Raw genomic sequence first — 21,688 nt, 5'->3', positions numbered from 1 at the left:
CTAGCTTTTTGTAGAGCTTTCAGTCATTTTGTTAGTCATTGTTTTCTTGCGGTTGAATTATGTTTTGAGAGTAAGATCATAAATTGGAAATGAAAATGTAATATTTTGGCACTTCACAACTAAGAAGATATTGACCTTGGTGGCTCAGGTGGAGGGAGGAGAGGTGAAGGCCGTGGCCGAGGACTGCTGACGTCATAGTACCTAATGACGGACAAGCTTTCCTCTCTTCTGCTGCACTCTCTCCCGCTGAATGTGGCTCCCACTCCGGCCAGGACACTCCTACTCCAGTGTGTGTGAGTATCAGCCTTGAATCTCTTCCAAATTTACAACACTGAGGTTTACTTCCTGAGGTTTTCCAAGGTAATAATTAGAATTACCTATTGCCTGACTACTAATTGCATGTGGGAAGGTCCAAAGGAATATTTCTACGGATGTAACATATATTATGGTGTGCCCATAACTTACTGTTAAGTTTATATGGTGCTCTTAAGAAAAAGATTAAAGGTAATTTCCACATTTTAAACATTTAATATGTCTTTTGGCGTGGCAGTTAGAACTTTCATCATTTTTAATGTAGTAAAAACTTGCATCAGTATGAAAACGCAAACACCGGAATAAACAAATCATAACCATGTACTTCCAATCGTTCATGACTAAAACGTTTTGATTTTGTTTATATCTAAAATTAAAGAAGTGAAACCAAGTACAGTAGGAAATATCAAAATGAAAGTGTATTTTTACTAGTTTCTGGAAGATAGCAGTCATCAATTTTAGTAACTAGGAAACGATAATGGAAACCTATCTCATAACAGTTGGAATGTATAATCTTTTGAATTCTTTCTACAGAATTTCACAACTTTGGTCAAGATCAGAGTTGGTCCTTAGAATGGATATTATTTTATAATGTTATAAATTGTGTTTTCTTTTTATAGAAAAAAATAATGTTTAATAGAATTATTTTGTCACTATAAAATTTGTTAGGCCTACATATTTACTTGGCATGGTTTTGTTACATTTTAAAATACGCAGCGTGTAATGCTCAACAAAAACGAATCGAAATAATCTCCAAAAGTTAATCTCAGAAATCGATTTTAAATGAGATAAATACTTTTTAATTTAAAGATTTTTCACGATAACATTATTGTGCGCTTTACAAACAAATTATTTGGAATATATTATGGTAACAAACAAAATATAACACATTTTGGCTAATATTGACACCACTAGGATATTCACATCAGGGGTGTTAATCATTACATGATTTGTATAACATTTTACTTGCGTAAATTAAACTTTTTATGGCCATCTAACTATATAAATATAAAGGTACCGTACTACAAATAAAAAGCATAGTGTTTGCATATAAAAAGTTAAAACATTAAGCAGTATTGTTGCATCATCAAGGGATGTGGTGTTCCAATGTCAAGATAAAGTTACAATGTGCGAGAAAATTTATTTTAGCTTTATAGCACTTACATCAATTGTAGAACTAATATATTTGAGTTAATGAACTGTATTCCACATACCAATTGATGACCTCATGATAAAATGTTAATATCTAATAAATGTTATCATAAAATTTGTGATTTTATGTCATGTAATTTTGGGTGTTTAGTGTTTCCCTTAACATGCCTTTGTTTTTATTGTGGTTACTTAAAATACAAGTTATATTCGTTATATAACTTATATATCAGTTATTGGAAGTTGGTCTGATAAATATTATACTACGGTGACTGTTAAATTAGTATTAAATGTTAAATTTAATGTTAATATAAAGTAAAGTATAAATTGCTTTTATAATATTGTTTGAAATTCTCTCTAATATTTAAATAATATTTAATAATAAAACGTGAAAATACCAGTTAAATTAAGTATAAGGATTCTCTCAAAAGGAGTCTCGTCTTGTATCTTACAAGATGGCCCCGGGTGAAAGTTTGATAACCCGTGCGTTCAGTACGTAGTCGGAGGACGGAGTCCCCTGTTTTGGCCTGGACTGTACTTGAGTCGTTGCACAATCATTAAAGCGGCAGGATTGAAGAGATTTCTTACATAAATTAAACATTCCCATTCCAGAGTTTTGTTGTAGTTTCTGGTCTCTTAAAAGCACTAAACAATGTTTATAATATTTGTATCCTCATATATAGCCATTGCAGTGTCATCATTTATCAATTGGTCAACCTACGATAATATGAAACTTAAATTTAGTTGTATATTTATATGAAGTAAAAGTTTAAGTTTACGATCCAAATTTCATCCAGACTTTGTACTGCTGAGTTGCAAAGTATTTTCTTTGATCGGCTAGCGCATGTTGCTTGCTGTTCAAATAGTGTGTAGGCTCGAAGTTGAGTTTTGCTGTTTAGATAAGAGTATTTACGGTTGTATCTTTTACCGCCAAAAGTTGCTACCGGAGGTTATGGAGTAGATTCAAAGGTTTTAATGGATTGCGGAGTTATATCATTTGTGAAAAAGAAATAACCGAGATACATTTATGGTTACCAATTGGTAAGCTGTAAGGTAATCAGCTGATTGATTATAAAAGGTGACATTGCGCCAGAGCATGACCGGGGCTAGTAGGTCGTACTACGCAAGTCATACCGGTGACTTACTAATGGGCTGATTGTCCCATTAAGAAAATCTATTTATTTCACCTCATTAATACAGACAAGAAACTTAACTATAGCTTTCATTATGTATACTATGTTAAGCAATGCATACTGTAATTCACAGATAAAATTATTACAGTGCAGTATGTACAAAACAGTATATAATGTATTTAACAAAAATAACCAATTTAATATTGTAATACAATTCATAAAGGCTTCTATTTTGTTGATTCATAAACAATTTGAAACAATTCACATACATAACAAAAGTAAAGAACTTCTATAACGTGTGTTATAGTTTTGGGCGTAGCTAATAGAGATCCCCTATTAACACTGGTATATAATATAGAGATTGACAATTCAAATAACAGAAAGGCAAAAAAGTAACATAAAAAAGTTGTAAAAGCTCATTTTTCAACTCCTTCAATCACTTGGCCGACAACCTCATCAATGTCATTAATGTATGACATGATGGCTAATATTTGAAGCTACTTTGTTTTACTGCTTAGCTGTGTTTAGACCAAATTTAATAAATAAATTAATATTATATGCTGTTAAGTACTTCATATTTCGTACAACATGAGAAAATGTGCGCGCCGCCGCTAATGCTCAATAAATGAGCACAATACGATCGAAGAAACTCTTGTTGAACTAACATAAAATATTCAACGCGTTGATAATTTATTGAAGTTAAAACTCCGGCCTTCTCGACTTGAGTTATAAAAATTTCATGTTGCACCTGTGCTTGTCTCGCCTACAGTAGTGTGTAGCGAACATCGTGTACATGGTATTCGATATCGGCGAAATAAATATTACAATGTGTACGGTAAGTTGATTCTTTTAAGGTTTAAATTCAGTTGTCGTTTGGCATAAAATGTGTCAGAGCAGTTTTTGATTTTCACTAACAAAGGTGCACATTAACACGTGTTTTAGGAAGAGTTTGTGTATAAAACCGGTGTATCGCAATTGCCTTTATGGTAGCACTTAAGAAACGTGTTTTCAAAACTTCGCCGAAAATGACACGTTGATCCCAAAACCACTACCAATTCCACACTTTATAATTATAAAAACGCTGTATGACACGGATTTTGGAGACGATAACTGACCCTAAAAAACATAAACAAGGTGAAAATTGGTGTAACATCAATCTCATAAATATATCGGCTAAGTCCGTTGAGCAGCAAGGTACCCCATTTCTTTAGAATATGGTGGCTGTTAAAGATTAACAAAATTCACAATTCCGTTATGAATCAGAGGAAAAATAAAAGTTTTCTAGAATGCTTGTAAAAAACGTTTTGTAATAAGCAATGTTTTGGTATCTCAAACTGTTTTCATAAATACTACTTATAAATACCATTTGTTTTTTAGTACTGCCTCAAAGTATTGAATTGCCAAAGATTTCGTCTATGAATGTCTCACTAATCATATCAAAATAGTAGCCTACATGGAAAAAGTTACGTTCGGACCTTCTTTTCACATAAGTAATCGTGATAAATAAAAATTGTAAGATAAAAAATGTTAATACCTCTTGATTTTTATTTAATTTGTCTTGACAAACCCGTGAGATTTCGTAACATAATCGTTATTAGTGAACATAAAAACATAATGCAAATTAGAAACTTGATTAAAAAGTAAATTAGATTAAATTTATTTTATTTATGTCTTCACAATACTAAACAAATGATTATATCATATCATAATAAATATCAAAACAAGCTCAATATGTCATATAAATATTAATAGTAAATGCAACTTCCTTAAGTTATTTTTAATGTAAAAACATATCTTATATATACTCTGAGTCCCGGCAGAGCAAGTACTTTTTGTGATTCAATGTTTATTGAATATATATATATATATATATATATATATATATATATATATATATATATATGTATATATATATATACATGTCTTTTTTTCTGGAGTCATTTTGGAAAAATCGCGTCGTTATCTTCTGCTGTCTCATCGTGACTGATTACAAAATTGATTGAAATCCTCTTGATGTTATTAAAATATATGTGTATTGTGTATTCTTCTGTCAGTAGAGTTATGTTAACCTGCCTCTAAAATTAAAAAAAAAAAAAATCTTTCAACTAAATACCCAACTGCACCACCAAGTTCACGGAGATTTAGCATGTCCTCGTTAAATTTAGGCGGTAATTGAGCCTAGGTTTTAGTGCGTAAGAGCCAATTGTCAGACAGACACACTGACAGTGAGAGACCGGTCCACTTCCACTACCACGACTCTGTGGAGAAAGTGAGACTTCCTGTTCTTGTGGGCTCACATTCACTTTCGTTCCGCTACGGTACCGAGTACTGCGCATTGGATACTTCGAAACTTCGTAAGTCACTTTTAAATCTAAAGATTCTTCTCAATTGATAAAAAGGTTATTAAAAGTTAAGTTTTAAATGTAAATTGTGAAGCAAATTCAGGTTCTAAAATCAAACAGTCAAACTAGTATTAAATAAAATTTAGATGAGCTTTATTTTCATTTTCATTTTTGGCAATTATACCCTTCATGCCAAGGAGTAAAAATAATGTTTAAATGTAAATATTGAAATAAAGGTTAAAAACTTTTTCTAAGTATAGAAATTTAAAGGTGTATCTATTGTGTTTGTGTGTACTCAATCACGTAAAAACTACTGAACCCATTATAATAACGATTATAATTAACTGATTATAATGTTCTTTTACATGGACATTCTTAGGATCCTCGGTTAACATATAGGGTTATTCATATTTCTAAAATTCCTTCGGGCTACGCCCAACTGGTCTTGAAAACACCATTAACATTCCATTGTTCATTACAGTTATGGACTTGGCTTAATCAGCCGATAGTAAATGTCTAAAGGAGTTTTAATCACCTTTCAAAGTCAAGTATAATAAGTACAACAATTTATACATATTTAAACAAGTGATAATAAATATTTGTTGTTATTCATTAGTCAAAGTCAGTTACACTTTACAAAAGGCATGTTACATGTAGAAGCTTTTCTCTGTCTGTTTTTTTTTTTTTTTTTTTTTTTTTTTTTTTTTTTTTTTTTTTTTTTTTTTTTTTTCATTTAATCGACTACAGTAAAAATCCATAATCTATTACATCAGAAGTGTGTTAATTGAAAAGCTAAGAACTTCAAATTTAGTTTCTCTTTAGACTTAGGATTTCTACACATTGGTCTAAAATAGTTCAACTTTTACTGGAATCTTTGAAACTATTTAATAAAATATCATGAAATATTGGAGAGAAATTACAGAGGTAGTTAAAAAACATCAGTTTTACTCTCCGACTTCAGAGCTCTATTTTACGTTTATATCTAAAACGAATCAAGAGATTGGAATATATTTCAGAGATTTGTACCTATCTCAGGATTGTCTGGAATGCCATTTAAACAGAATATGGTCATGGTATCCTTGTTTTACTAAATTTCATGGCGTGAGAAGCCGCGTGTAACTGATAGTCATACATATTAAGATAATACGTGTAGATAATGGAGAGGGTAATGTATAATATTGAAAGGTAGTCTCTAATACGTTTGAGTTAGAGTAAGTTTCTCTTATCAAAAACAAATAATAGTTATAAGTGTTTTTTTATTTCATTTTACATATTTTTTTCGTTAAATTTTATTTTATTTTATATCGTTCAAATAATTTTAATACACTTTTTATTTTATGATACGAGTATTAACTTTATACTTTGTATTTGTTAACCACTCCCCCCCTTATGTTATCCTCTTTGTTTAAAGTAAGTTATTAATTTGTTTTGTATACATTAGTTTGAAATAATGCTTATTTGTTTGATAGAGGGGAATGTTTATGCGTGGAAACAGATATTTGGAAGCAAACGTTACCTTACAATGTACAATAGGTATGGATACATTTTTAATAATTATGAACAAATCTAGGTTTTGGTAAACAGGATAAAAATTATAAAATAAAACCATTTTACATTTTGAATTATATTTGAACAATTTTTGTATGAATATTAATATGCAACTTGATTATTTTAAGACCACACCAAGTTATTTAATAAACTTAAAGTATATGTTATACATTTTTACGATGTAATGGAAATAGATAGTTGAACCAACAGGAGAAGTAATGATTTTTGTTGAGAAATGTATGGTAAGAAAAAAAGTAAATTAAGTTGTTTCATTCACTTTAATTAACATATTTGATTTTTACTAAACATATAAAATACATCTTAATAAATTTAAATTTATCACGGTGATTCTGTTATTTGTTTTTACAATCGTATTATCAAACACATACGTTAACAAGATGAATAATTAGTGTTACGATCCTTTATAAAATCAGCAACATTATCTGTTCTCAGTTAGGCAAAAAATAATTTAATGATTCTTGTTTAACAAAATTACATTTAGTTCGCAGTTCATACTTGTTGGTTGATAATCAGCGAAGCATATTCACTTGGGGCTGTAAAATTTTCATTTCTGTCTATAAGCATGATATCTCGAGAACTAACTGACTTGAAATTTTGAATGAAGCTTCATTTCCATAAACGTAATAACGACTTCGATGATGACGCATGTCACTCTATGGGATTTGGCTGAGCGTTATGGGTCGCATTGGTCTTATGGGCAACCATGATGGCAACGAGAAAGTCGCAGAATAAATTCATTTGTAAACGAATTTATTACAATCATGTGAAATTTTAACATGTGACATAACGCTGCCTAACTAACCGCAAGATATACCATGAAAAATGTCATCTCTAGACTTCCTGCTTCATTGAAGCCTATCACTCTGTAGGCTAGCAGAATTTCTCTTCTGTCTGCCTTATGTATGTAAAAGTTTAATTTCAGTGTGGTTATGTGCCTGTCTGTCCGCAGGATATCTTGTAAATTAAGTGAGCATATTATATTTTTTGAGCAGTAGATATTTTCATCGAATCATAGCAAAGCCTAGTACGCTACACGTGGTGTAGAATAATAACCTTATTACCGCTCGTAACTCATACGTACACTTTTTTGGAAGTCTGTTTTTTTATCTAAGTAACAAACTGGTTAATTATAAGCTTAATAGAGCCAAACAAACACAATTACCATCTGCAGTACTTGGGAGTCATGTTAGACCGATATCTCACATTGATAGGTCACATTTAGAAAACAGCAGCAAAAGTGAGAGACAGAGTTAATATCGTACAGCACATTGCCGAATCGTCCTCGTTCTGCAAATTCTGCGTACTTCTGCGTTTACTGTGGTTCATCCCAATACTACAATGCACCTGGGAAATATTTCAAGGGCGTAATAATGGCTTAGTTAGTAGATGGGGTGAAACTTTGGAAAAGAGTGGACGTTACTGATTCGATTCATGAAGTGTTGCGCAGATGCAGCTTGTGGAAGTGTAATGGGGAATATCAGAAGGCCCGATAAGTAAATGTGGTACACCAGACTGGTAAGACGCAACTCTGACTATGGAACACAGTTAATTACTGCTCTTTACGGCAATATCCGGACAGTTTGGATAAGTTGAGAAAAGCAAAGCTTAAATGGTTGGGAATGTTGGACTAGCTTTGTGAGGATGATCAGACAAATCTGTTTAACATTTAGATAATGATGCAAGTATTCTGTGTACCGAAGCAGTTTTAATCTTATTTTGTACTGGTTTCCGGAAAAATGACAGTTTGCATAGAGGAGCCACACGTATACCTAAATTATTTTACCTGCCCTTGAACGAATTTCCGCACTCGGGTGTTGCCTCGCACGGAAAGAACGATTACTTACTAGAAAATCCTCTTTCTGTGCCAGTAGTGGAGTACTCAACTTTCGTCCTTGTATGATGTTCCGTATCCGCTTTCTCCCTGCATGGATTATACGGAACTTTCCGGACTTGTAAAGATATATTACATTACTTGTTAGGATTTGTACACTTAACGCTCTGTGTATGTACAGTTGAGGGGAGATGACTGTGTGGCGGGACCTTGAAGCCTGGGACTCCGCAACCCGCTCCCTCGTCCTCGCCACAGTAGGTGCAGCGGCTCTCCTGGCTCTGGTGCTGATCCTAGCAGTTCTGCTCTACAACCGCCTCACCCTCGGGATCTGTTCCAGCCGCTCCAGGATGGACAACAAAACGGTCATCATCACCGGCTGTAACTCGGGTGAGTTCCTTAACAGTTTCTTCGTGTCGATTGTTTTCGATGTCAATAAGAGATTCTAAATAACTTATTGTAACTTCCAATAAGTCAAACTTTCCTTAAAGTAATGTATAAAATAATAAACTCGGAATAAAAAGCAGGAAAGACCCTCTCAACATCCGTTTATTGAAATCAGATAGTTGCTATAAGTACTTTACGTTAAACCTTAGAAAAGGAAGTCATTGAAAGGTAAAATAAAACACAATGTAAAAAGTACAACTCAAAATATTCTGTTTATGTACAATTTTGTGTATTTTCTTCCTTTTTTTATTTACTTTGTGTTCGAGATCACAGTTGTTGTGTTACAATGTTCTTTCTTTCTTCAAATTCCTTGTTCTGCATACTTTAGGTTCTGGATTTGATAGAGTTCTTATTATTACACCAAACATGTATTACGCAATCTCAACTTTGCCTCAACTCAACATTTCTAAATGGGAGAACGTTTCCTCAAAGCATTTAAAAACACTAATTATACATTTCGTCTTTTTGCTTATACTTTGTTTTTGACTTTAGCACTTCTTTATTCAAAATAAGCTTACGCAGAGTAAACAGAAATACTGTACGCGGTTGATACATCTAACTATGATAATATACAAATGTAATACGAACTTAATGTTCCCTTCAACATCCTCTAATCTAACTGATAACGTAAGGTTTTAGGTAGAGGTAAACCTAATTGATGAGGATAATGGTATTCCTTGATCTGCCTTAACATGTGCACAAATATTTCAAGTTAAAGCAGGAGAATGTACCGTTTCAGGTATCGGCAAGGAGACAGCCCTAGACCTGGCAAGAAGGGGAGCCAGAGTCATTATGGCCTGCCGTAACATGGAGCAAGCCAACAAAGTCAGAGGTAGGTGAAAGAACAATACATTCAGGATTATTATTTCCTTGTGATTGTGATTCTTGTAACGTCAATAGTCTATATCAGGTTGTCATCATTTTCTATGCATTTTATGTTATATCTGTTTGAAAAATATGTTTTCATATATTAATTTAAAGAACTATTATAATCATGTGTATAAAACAAATATAATATATTTTTCCTTATATTTTTCTTTATTCGGGTGTAGTTACAAAATTGCCCAAATATGCTACTTTAAATTCCTATAATTCAGTGATTTTGAAATTAAGAAGAAACTAACTCAATCAAACAGCGATTGCAGCGTTTTATGAAACTTATACAATCGCAGTGTCTTTACCGACAAATCAACATTTCTGCAACTATCACTCAAATCAAAAGTTTACCACCTTAAAACTTAGTCAACTTGATTACAATAGTTAAGCTATATTCTCATGAAGGAAATCTATTCAACTGTTACAATTTTTACGGACAATGTTGCGTAAAATGGAATAGTCGGTAAGTTTACTAAATAATACAACTTTGATAATCCTCACAATCATTGTCAATATAATACATTAATATCTATCCTAAATAAATTATTCAAGTGTCAAAAACTTCTAATTTTGTATCATTCCATCAACATTCTCCCATAATAACAGACACGCACGCAAAAGAACGAGTGAACACTGCAATAGACGACGGATACAAGAAAGTCACGTAGGCCCCACGAACACGCTGCTTGTAATGAGAAGTACTTAATCATGGGCATCATGGTCATTTCAAGGATGTTGATAAGGTCGGCTTTCCCAAGGTAGACTGCTTCGTTCCTTGAGGGTCCATCGAAGACATACTGTCAGTAATGCCCAGAAAGAAATCTTACTTGACACAACTAAAAGGAATCAATTTAAAGCTATTCATTAACCTGTTCAGCTAAGCTTATTCAGAGGTGAACGCTTAGCAGAATTTATGAAAAAACAATACAATTCTATCACAGGTTAACCAGTTTATTGGTGATTTTACTTTAATATTAAATTTTAAAAAATGTGTTAACTGTCGTAAATATTTATTTTAAATGAGAAAATAAAACAAGTAAGCTATCCTGAAAATTTAGACCAGTACTTCGCTGTTATTAAGTAAACTTATTGTCTGTCTATAAACTGTTTAAAATCATCGCTATTTTTACATACCCTAACCCTGTTAGAAACCAACCTTAAAATAGTGTATAAAACAACAGTTTAACCAACATTATCCTACTGGTACCCTTGTATTGTGCGTTAAATGTACGAGTATTTAGTCCATGATGTCGCAATACTCTACAGGTTAATTTGAGTTAAAGCCAATTGTGTAGTTCCCAGTACAACCAGAGGCGATTAAAATAATGTCAAATATTGTTTCCAAACATTGTCTGACCAATATGTCTAGTCCAAAACTTTGTTTAGTGCAAACGTCATTTGTAAAAAATATTGTTTGCCCGAAGAATCGTCGTCCTAAATATAGTTTAGCTGATATACAGTGTGATTTAACAAAGTTAAGTCGTGTTTTTGTGATACTTTACGTAGAGTGTTTTAGTGGACTAGAGCGTATTATGATCCTGATGATGCAGGCTACGGAGTCCGGTTGAGATTTTATGATGAAGTAAGGAAATTACTTAATGACACTTATCCCAATCGAACCCCTGTATCTAAATTAGAAGTTCAAAAAACAGTCCAACGTCTCCAGGTAACAGGCAGCGTTAAAGACCGCTCTAAACCTGGACGACAAAAATCGGCTACAAACGAAGCATTGACACTTGACGCATTGTAACTGAAAAATGGCAAATAATTTGAACGTAATTTTTCGTTTGCCTGCTTTTAGATTTTACTAGAGAATTTATGAGTACATTTGAACTGTGAAATAGGACTTAACACATGATAAAAATTGGCCGTTATTTCACTTTCCTTTTTTTGTGTCATATTTTCAAGAATTTATTTGACCTTCTGTGGTTCTTAGAAACTCGACAATGGCTTGCTATTGTAGTCACTGAACTATGGAACACCTAATAATGGCTTCATTATGTAAAACTATACTACCTGCCGTAAATTATGGATTTTATAAAATTACCAAACTAAATTCCCATTATTCATTGATCTAACTTTGCTTTGGATTGTCAACAGTCAGCCCTATTTCCCTATAATTTTCATCTCACTTTGTGTTGTCTTGCTTTTATCTTTTCCTGCATCTTTTTTTGTAGTCTCTTTGACTTTGTAGCTGAAGTGCAGAATCCACTTGAACCCACTTCAATATGACATTAATATACTAATATACTTAAACGATACTTATATCGCATTCTTCTAATGAATGTAGTGAATTTAGGATCCATCCTATCAATTTCCATTCCTTATTAAATATTTAGAAAGAAATGAAATTTTTTATAAAAAATTCCTCATTCTTAATGTAAACAGGTTTTTGAAAAATATAGTTATTTATTCCATTATTTGATTTAAAATTGTACTGATATGTAGAATAAAAAAATCATTAAATATTTTATCTGTTATTTATTCCTCTCCAAATGATAAAGATTTGTCAATTTTTTTTACTTAAAACTAAATTATATCATTACGACCTTCGTTTATCTCTGATATTTAGTAAAATATTCTTCAGGTGTTTCAGAAAAGAATTATACAGTTTAGAAGTGTAACCACATCTATAATAAAAGCACGAAAATGTCATACGGATCCAAAAATGGTTTGTGTAGTCTAGAACCTCTTTGGCATAATAGATTTGGGTCAGGTCACTAGCTTTTCAGCAAAATTAGAGCACTAAATTCCTGTCCAGAAAATATGCATTTATCTTTGCATGCTACTGTGTTTGTTTTTAACCTTCTGGGATTCTTGTTACAATACTAAATTTTAGCCTTATGTTGCCCTTTTATCTTGACTTGACTCTTGACCCATCAGGACAGCACACTATTGTAGTCTCTGTGAGATTCCTAAGATCACCACTCTGTTTCATCAATGTTTAATCAATATAATGATTTTTATTTTCCAGAACAAATAGTAGAAACAACAAAAAACAACAATGTCATCGTAAAGAAGCTGGATCTGAGCTCTTTAAGCTCAGTGAGATCATTTGCTGACGACATTAACCGAACGGAGCGTCGGTTAGACGTGTTAATTCACAATGCTGGAATGGCCAACACCTTCTCTAAACAGAGGACTGCTGATGGTCTGGAGATAACAATGGCTACCAACCAGTTTGGACCCTTCCTGCTGACTCACCTGTTGATTGGTAGGTCACTGTGACTTGTTCTTATACTAATAGAAAGGATGAAATTATTAGCCATATTCTACAAATAGAAAACTGATGATCCCCATAAGGTGACTGCCAACCAGTTTGGATTTTGGCTAATATACCTGAAAATCTCTTGAAACTTTTTTCAAATTACACATTTTTTGGCACAAAAGAACAGAGTTTTGAAATTACATTTGCATGTACAATCCTGTTATAACTGAAGCATTATCCTAGCAGATATCTACTGATCTAATAGTATTGAGATGAATATTTACACCAACTGTTTCTTTCAATTCCCCCTGATACGATTTATCATCAAAACTTCCTGATAGTGTATAAGTGTTATCAGTAAGTTATTAAAAATTCAAATATCAATTGGTATGATATAAAAGGATTGATTCTGGCCTTGGAGTATTTGCATTATGTTCGGAAAGGCTTGATGGATTTTAAAATGTAATAATTTACAAAACACTTTTCGAGGCTAGATCTCTAAAATGTAATTTTTTCACATTACCAGCAACATAAGCAATCCAGGGGGTAGGTTGAAAATAATTGATAAAATTAATGAAAGGATATGTTCTAACAACTATAACAATGGCCCTTTTTTTAACCCTTGTTTATAGGAATGAACTAACCCGTACAGATCTTGTAATCACCTCGTTTAAATGACAGTATTTGATAAGCCTGGGTTTTGTCCACTGCTCCTTCTTTATGGATTGTGCTCTTCTCTGCTTGCTGATCTAGTGTTGAGGTATCACTCATAAATTGGAATTGTTTGTGTTATTGATATTACACTAATGCACTAAACAGAATGTTTATATCAATAGTGTTTTGTACGTTTCAGATCTGCTAAAGAGATCAGCCCCAAGCAGAATTGTAGTGGTGGCGTCCTCTCTGTACCGACTTGCCAGTGTCAACCTTAATAACCCCAACCCCGTCAACACATTGCCAGCTTACCTCTACTACAGTAGCAAATATGCGAACATCCTCTTCACCCGAGAGCTAGCCAGGAGGCTGGAAGGCACTGGTATTTATATGAATATTAATATACTATGTAAGAACTAATGAATTGGTTGAACAATAATACATTGTAGAACTTGTGCTTGTGATATCATCCACAACTTGGCATACATAGTCTATTGCCTATCTACCTATAAGGTTAAAAAACATATTACTCATAGAAATTGAGCTATACTCTCAAGGATTGTAAAAAAAGGCTAGGGCTGTACCACGTAACTTTAATTGTTACTGTTTGAATATTTACTATCCGAGCCTCTCACTTCACACAGGCAGCCGAGTCCTCACTTTTTTCGTGCCTCAATTTATAATTTATGGATGAGTAGTCTCTTGTTTGACTAATACAATTAAAGGTATTATGCACTCAATATCTAACCCTCATAAAATTATCACACGTGTACCGTGCCAAAAGGCATTAATGACTCTTCCTCTGATCAATGAAGTGGTCAGGTTTATAACTCACTACATTCATGATCCATTGGGGTTCCTAAATATAAGGATTTCTCCCTTCCATAAGATTATTAATAAATTATCTATGCACACTTTAATTTCTGTACACAGGAAATCAAAAATAATTATTAAATATATAACAAACCTTGCTTATCTATTGAATTATTGGAAATATAATTTTTAATACAAGACAGTAACATTGTATAGAACGAGCCAACTTAAATGTAGAAATAAATAGGCTACTAATTTACAGGTTCAGCTCAATCACACATGCTTCATGCTATGCTATGCCACACTTTATTATGGATGGGTTAACTTTTATAACTAATATAATCAGATATAGTACCTTTAATTATGTATATTTTATGGTAAATTTACGAGTTTTATAATTAGAACTTATAATCTAACAGGAGTAACTGCCAACTGCTTACATCCTGGGCTGATAGACTCTGGGATTTGGAGGAATGTTCCGGCCCCTCTCAGTTGGGGGCTCAATCTCATTGTCAAGGGATTTTTCAAGGTAAGAATATTAATACTTTCACAAAATATTAATCAATTTTACAATCATCTGGACTATTGTAAACATAAATAAAATAGTCCTTAAATAATATCAAGTTTGTTTTAAGATGGCAGATCTGAGTCAAATTTCTTATTATAAATATGTTTTAGCATTAATTATTCAAAAGGCATGATAACATCAGAAATATAACGACTGTGATCTTGACACACCATAGTTATCAACTCTCCTTTCACAAACTATACCTGCAACAGCAAAGCTATTGTTAAAGATTGGGAAAAGAGGATAAGAAACATTAATTGGAGTAGAGCCTCAAGATTAAGACTATCCAAAATGTTTATCTCTCCACACGCTAAAGGGTGGGCAGCTCTCTTGGATTAGAGTAAGGAGGATATTAGACTGATATTAGGAATATTGACAGGACATGACCTCCTCAGGAAACATCTTATGAGGGTGGGCCTTAGCCAGACTGACGAATGTAGAATCTGTGGAGAAGAGGAGGAATCAGCAGAGCATGTTTGGTTAGATTGTCCTGCTATCTCAAAAATTCGGAAAAGATTCCTGGGAGCATATCTCCTCAGCCCCAAGGATATCAGATAACAGGAGCCCTCAAATCTGATAGGCTTCTGTTAAAGCCTCGAACTTTGAGGACACAAATTTAAGTAAGGGAGGCGCAAAGGTCCTTTTAGGACTAAGCGTGGGGTCAAACCATCCTTTTGCCTCAGGACAAAAAAAGAACTATACCTGTCAACTTGACAAATCATACTCATTTTTCTTTGTAATATTTTTTCCTGAAAAGCAGTTATTTCAAATGTGAACAGAACAATTCACAATCTCAACCCAACATTGAAGGAAATATGAGTCGTCTATAAGCTCTTGAGGGAGTTGTATCTGTTGTTAGGTGGAACACTGTCGGAATGCACCTTTTTAACTTGGAACTCCTCAAACTGTATTTGAAAGGAATAATGATTTTGGAAACTATATTTGTTTAGTATATACCATTGTATCTCATTTTTACACAATGTTAACAGGTTAAACTTAAAAGGACAATATAAATATTTATCGCATCTTTTAATTATCTTTGAATGTTACAGACGCCGGAGCAAGGCGCTCAGACATCTATATACCTGGCTGTTTCTGAGGAAGTAACAGGAGTCAATGGAAAATATTTTTCTGACTGCAAGGTAACTGAAAATATTCTCACAGAATGTATTGATCTGTATTCTACAAAATAAGACAGGATCAATATTCTTGAGCATAAAGGGAGAATTGGGAATGCACGCAAAGAGGATGAGCATTCTCAATGGATGATTAATTCTGACAATTCACAAAAAATACAAATTAAGTCAGTAAAGTTTTTTTTTATGTTTTTGTACTAAGTACAATGCCAAATTTTAAAACTTTTTCAAAATGCAACTATCAAGAGTCAAATTGCAATAAAGAGCACTGCTTGCAATCAAAATAGAACATTGTATGTTGCTTGTGCTACTCTAAAATTGGTCACTGTGTTATATGAATTATGACAATCCAAAAGAAGTCCAACCAGATTATAGAATTTAAGTGTCTTGACGTTTATATGAATTAAACATAATATTTTAATATAATTATATAAATAATAATTTAACAAATATATAATGATTCATAGGGAATGTTAAGGTGATGGATGTGTGTTTTTATAAGATCATAAAATATTCTTATGAAAAGATATTATATACAATCATAATGACTGTCAGTAGCTTTACAAACAAACAAAGACTTTGTATTGAAACTTTAATTAAAGTTAATTTTTATGATGATAAATGAGAATGCTTCATTAGAGGTCTCCATGAAGGTATAAATGGTACTAACCCATTAGATCCCTATATATAAAAAGCTAAAGATGAGTTTAGGTTTGTACACGCATATACAGCGTCCCACAAAGAGGTTTAAACGTTTGATTTTATATAACTTGCCCATTTATGAACAGAACATTATCAAACTCTACACAATAAATAAAGTAGGTTATCAAAATATTTTGTGAAAATTAAAGCTTCCTAACAACTTTAAAAACAAAATGGTGACATATTGAAAATTTTACTATTTTGCTTCCTATAAAAATTCTTTTCTTGAATTACCTGATTTGATTACTGCGTTGCAGCTTTAAAGAACAACTGTTTAATAATGCTCATTGTTGAAAACCGCTGTTTGATAGAAGAATATTGCTTGTGCTCTAAAAACATAACCTAACCTCCTCCATTACAGTTTTACTGATATTAAAGTTCGAGAAATGGCTTGCTGAAAAAAAAAACATTAGTGTTGTGCGTAGGCTATTGCTTTTGGCAACATTACAGAAGCAATTAGACAATTTCAGTTTGCCTACCTAGGAGTTGAACCACCTAGCAATCCAACAATAACTAAGTGGAAAAATCTTTTGTTAGAAACTGGAAGTGTTTCAGAAGTACTCTAGAGGATCAAATTACGAAAGAGAAATACTATTATGCACATCAATGCTCCACTCTCCAGGTAAACCGAAATCACTAAGGAAGGTTGAACTTGAAACTGGTGTTCCAAAGTCTTCAGTACAGAGAATAATTAAGAAAACAAAATTAAATTTGACAAAAGTCACCTATGTTGATAATGGAGCTTATATTGGCTACTGTTAATGTAATTATATTTAAACACATAAAACCAATATTTAATACTTTTATTTTTGTGAGGCTTTTCGATAGCAAGGCTATCTTCGTCAGACACATCACAAAAGTTTTACACTTGTAATCATTACACGTTATTTAATTTCCAATAAACCTAGTTATTGATTCTTACTTGTTTCTTTAACATTATTAAAAACTAAGTATAAAAATGGTTATATAACTTTTTTATTGAGTAGAAAAAAAACAGACTGCTCCAATAGAAATTAGGAGAAGGGTATCTAACGAATTGATGATTTTATTATTCAAGAGCCACTTTAATATTTTGTTTTGTGGAGTATTTGGATCCGTAGTTAAATTTTTAACCCTTTGAAAATTATAATACAATTTATTTGTGACTCTTCAGAATCACAATGAAAAATTTTATTTTAATAACAACAAGACCTATTTCACTTGCAGGAGGCTTCGCTATCGTCTGGAATCCAAGACATGGCTCTGGCCAAGAAGTACTGGGAAATCTGTGAGGAGCTGGTGCAACTGAAATCTTCAGACCCTCACATTTAATTATTTTTACACTTACCATTTAAATGTTTAGACAATGAATTCCTTCCCTCACCCTATATTGTACAGGATATAATTCTGGTGAGTAGAACGGAGAGATCCCAAGAAACTACAATACAACCCTATTGGTAATAAATAGTGATTTTCTTGCCTTACAAAGTACTGACATTTATGTAAGAGTTCAGTCTAGACTAAACTTAAATACGACTAGCAGGTCATGGTTAACCTTTGAAAAAGCCAGTTGATCATTCTACATAATATTACACATGTTTATTTTCATAGCTTGACCTTGACCCACAGTTCTATTTGAGTATACTATAGTGCGCTGAGTACTTCCAGTGAGTTTTCTCCCTCAATTAATTAACAATAAAACTACTCAGAGAATCTAAAGCAACTCAATTCTTTAGGCCAAGCTGTAAACTTTAAAGTTGGGAGAGCTAGTTTAACATGATGGACTTTGGATATGAGTTAGAGATAGTGTAGGTTAAAACTCTGTCTCTGAATGTTACATTTTTATCAGTACCATTGACCTATACTTGTACTATATAGACTCTACCCCTTATTTCGTTTGATAAGATCTTCCCATGAGGTCGGAAAAAGGCTTAAAAAGGGATCGGTCTCTCCTTTTATTAAAATAAAGTTCTCTTTTTCTTAAAGTATTGTGAGAACACTGAGGATCTAATTCAACCAAATTCTTTAGATCCACTTATAAAAATGAGTACTTCTCACTCACAAATCATTGGGAGATCTGTAAGGGATTGGAGCAACCCATGCTCATACTCTTACATTAGTTATTTAACTCTCGACCAGGGTAAAAATTATGTACCTAATGAAAACGTTTAACCACCAAATTAAATATAGTGGTCACTTCATCCAGCAAAATTGTGTAAATTACATTACTGTATTCTCATTACAAAGTATTCCTAGTTTAATGATTACAAGTAGTAGTTATTATAAAAAAAATGATCTATCTATTTATTTTCTGTCATAAAGAGTACATTGCTACCATTTCTTGTTAGGTGGTATGATTGATCATTTCTTGATGTTCACACAATACTTTAAAATATTTCTTTGAGTTTGCCTATCCATTTTTATTACAGAAACTATTATGAAATGTGCTTGAAAATTGGTTTTCTTGGAAATTTGTAAGGATATGAACATTTTTGCCTTTTCTGGACAGGTGATGCCGAAGTTTATTATTTTATTAAAACCTTTCATATATAGATATTTTTTTAATCTCCTAGAGTAACTTAGGGATTTTTCATGGGTCCAAGCAGACTTAAAATACTACATAATCGTGTGTATAAGATGTGTTTTTGTGTATGTCTATATATGAGTATATTACTTAAACATCTCAAAAATCACTCAATTTAAGTTATAGCTGTACAGTTTAGCATAGATATACGAGGTCTGTTCAAAAAATATCGTGACTTATTAATTTCCATGGGTTAAGTATATTCGTTTGTGTATCTTATGGCTTAACTTACATATAGAAATGTTTCTACTAGCTCCAGAACAGTAGCTGTTTTAAAAACTTCAAAAGATATGTTATTCATTAAGATTAGATGATAAATAATTGAGAGAATTCATAGTTACTCTTTAAATAAATGTAAATCTATACTAATTGCCTTAATAGTTTTGTAAAAGAGCAATAAAAAAGTACTCACTGTAGTTTGAAATCTGATCTTAACAAATAAAGTGGTAAATGTATATTTATTGTATTCTTTGTTATTTTTTATATGTAGCCTTTTATTTGATTCCCCATTGAACTTTAAAACTGTTGTAATTTTGAAGCTAGTGGAAATATAATTTATGTTATTTTTAGCAAAAAGGTAGATCTTAATAAGCCAATTAGACATGTAAAATGCAACACTTGACCCTGAACCATGTGAATTGTAAGTCTGGAATCATTAAATTTGTCAACTCTAAAACTTAAACCATTTGTTAGTTGAGGAAAAATAAAGAAACACAAACAATACGCATTTTATACACATGTTTGTACATATTTATGCTTTTTAAACAAAAGGCAAAACTCTTAAAATACCCTAAAAGAGGTTAAAAAAACACTGTGTTTACTTACCACTACAATTTAATTAAATTTGATATCCATAACAAATTGTTGTAGGTATAAGAAAACTTTCAGTTTAAGTTGTATTGACTATTATTTCTGAGTTGAGCCAAAATATATTAAACCTTGTTGACTTTTTCCAAATTTTAAATTAATTTGTGTTCTTCCAGATATTATTTCTTTGTGGGTGACAAAACACTCAAATGGCCTAAAGTTGGTGATTTCTTGACAGTCTCCAAGCTTAAAAATGTTAATATTTGGTTTTTTGTTTACATATGTCAGTATTTCTGAACATAATGTTGTTCAGCTTGAATTGTAATAATTTGTAACTACTTTTTTATTGTGTTATAGAAAACATTTGCAGTCCATAGATAGTAAAATGGTAAAAGGTGATGCGATAAGTAAAAAAACTTTTTGTCACAATTTATGATTTATTTTACAGTATGTATATAAAAGGTGCTGGAGGGAATGACAGGTTTTTTATATGATAAATCTAATTTGAACATACAAATTTAATATTTTAATATCTTTTCACGTTATATTTCCTGAAAACACGTAATTTCCTTAAATCATAAATCATTAGAAAACATGTTATTTCCTAATTCATATCATAACTTCTTGTAAAAAATCATAATTTCATGTACAGCCATTTTTTTATGGGCCTGATTAAAAAATTCCTATTTTAACATCTATAATTCCACAAAAAGTAATCAAACATTTTCTAAATATTATTTCAGCCTTTAGGAAAGTCATCTTTAACATCTGTAGCTTGATTTTTAAAAACAATCCAAAAACCCATTGCAGCACCTTAAATTTAAACATGTATAAAGCTCTTAATCATAAATTACAAAAAAATTCTGTGTGCTAGACGGTATTAAACTTCAATATTATGTTGTCCTTACTAGATTAACACATAGTATACTTACACTTAAAGAACATTTTAATTGTAAATAAATGCCATGTAAAGAGCTAAGTAATTGATAATTTTTATTATAAAATCTTAGGTATAATTTATAGTTCTTATGTGATTTGTTCAATAAATGTTTTATTTCAATTATGTTATTTGATTTGGTTTATTGTTGCTTTTCCCACTAATAAGAATTTTACATCATTCAACATCTGGTTATCCCAGGATTTTACCTGGGAGTGATAAGTTATTATATCTGCAGTCAAACATCAATAGGTGAAAAAGTAATAAATCCCTTAAAATATGCACAAAACATGGGAAAGGAGATGACAAATTATACCTTTCAGAACAGCTAAAACTCTCTCAGCAACAAATGCTGCTATTTCCGGCTTCTCCTCAACCCTTTCAGTAACTCAATAATATTCATTGGTGTCATTGATTCTTATTGTGGTTCCAAAAAGTTTTTGAAGGAAATTATTCGTTATATATCTATCTCATAAGTGATAAACCAAGGATTATTAATACAGGATATTTGTTTCTGTTTTTGTATTTTGTCTAACACATGAGTACACATATTAAATTTTTCAACATGCTTTCAGAACCAGTATTTTTTTAAGAAATGTATCAAATACATTTTATCACATTAGATATATTTTAATCTCAATTTA

At 31.9% G+C, this 21,688-nt stretch overlaps 1 protein-coding gene across 3 annotated transcripts; it reads left to right on the top strand.

Annotated features, from left to right (window-relative positions):
- Positions 1-192: 192 nt before the first annotated feature.
- On the top strand, positions 193-21,175 carry LOC124359697 (retinol dehydrogenase 14). Of its 3 annotated transcripts, none has more exons than XM_046812644.1 (8): positions 193-293; positions 8,518-8,723; positions 9,520-9,612; positions 12,631-12,870; positions 13,718-13,900; positions 14,751-14,860; positions 15,952-16,041; positions 17,944-21,175. In XM_046812644.1, exons 2-8 carry the CDS (start codon positions 8,528-8,530, stop codon positions 18,046-18,048), a joined length of 1,017 nt encoding a protein of 338 aa, XP_046668600.1. In that variant the 5' UTR covers positions 193-293; positions 8,518-8,527; the 3' UTR covers positions 18,049-21,175. The 3 variants fall into 3 exon arrangements, with proteins under 3 accessions (XP_046668600.1, XP_046668601.1, XP_046668602.1); XM_046812645.1 differs by having other exon boundaries at positions 263-360; XM_046812646.1 differs by lacking the exon at positions 193-293 and adding an exon at positions 4,892-4,948.
- The last annotated feature ends 513 nt before the right edge of the window (positions 21,176-21,688 follow it).

This window comes from Homalodisca vitripennis, chromosome 4 (genome assembly GCF_021130785.1).
Source record: "Homalodisca vitripennis isolate AUS2020 chromosome 4, UT_GWSS_2.1, whole genome shotgun sequence".
NCBI lineage: Eukaryota > Metazoa > Arthropoda > Insecta > Hemiptera > Cicadellidae > Homalodisca > Homalodisca vitripennis.
This window is presented reverse-complemented; position numbering and strand designations above follow the sequence as displayed.

Excerpts from the sequence above, each read along its gene's own strand:
- LOC124359697 (XM_046812644.1), top strand. The coding sequence starts at position 8,528 with ATGACTGTGTGGCGGGACCTTGAAGCCTGGGACTCCGCAACCCGCTCC. Across the intron at positions 13,901-14,750 it reads CAGGAGGCTGGAAGGCACTG|GAGTAACTGCCAACTGCTTA; the intron begins GTATTTATATGA and ends ATAATCTAACAG. Across the intron at positions 16,042-17,943 it reads AATATTTTTCTGACTGCAAG|GAGGCTTCGCTATCGTCTGG; the intron begins GTAACTGAAAAT and ends TTTCACTTGCAG.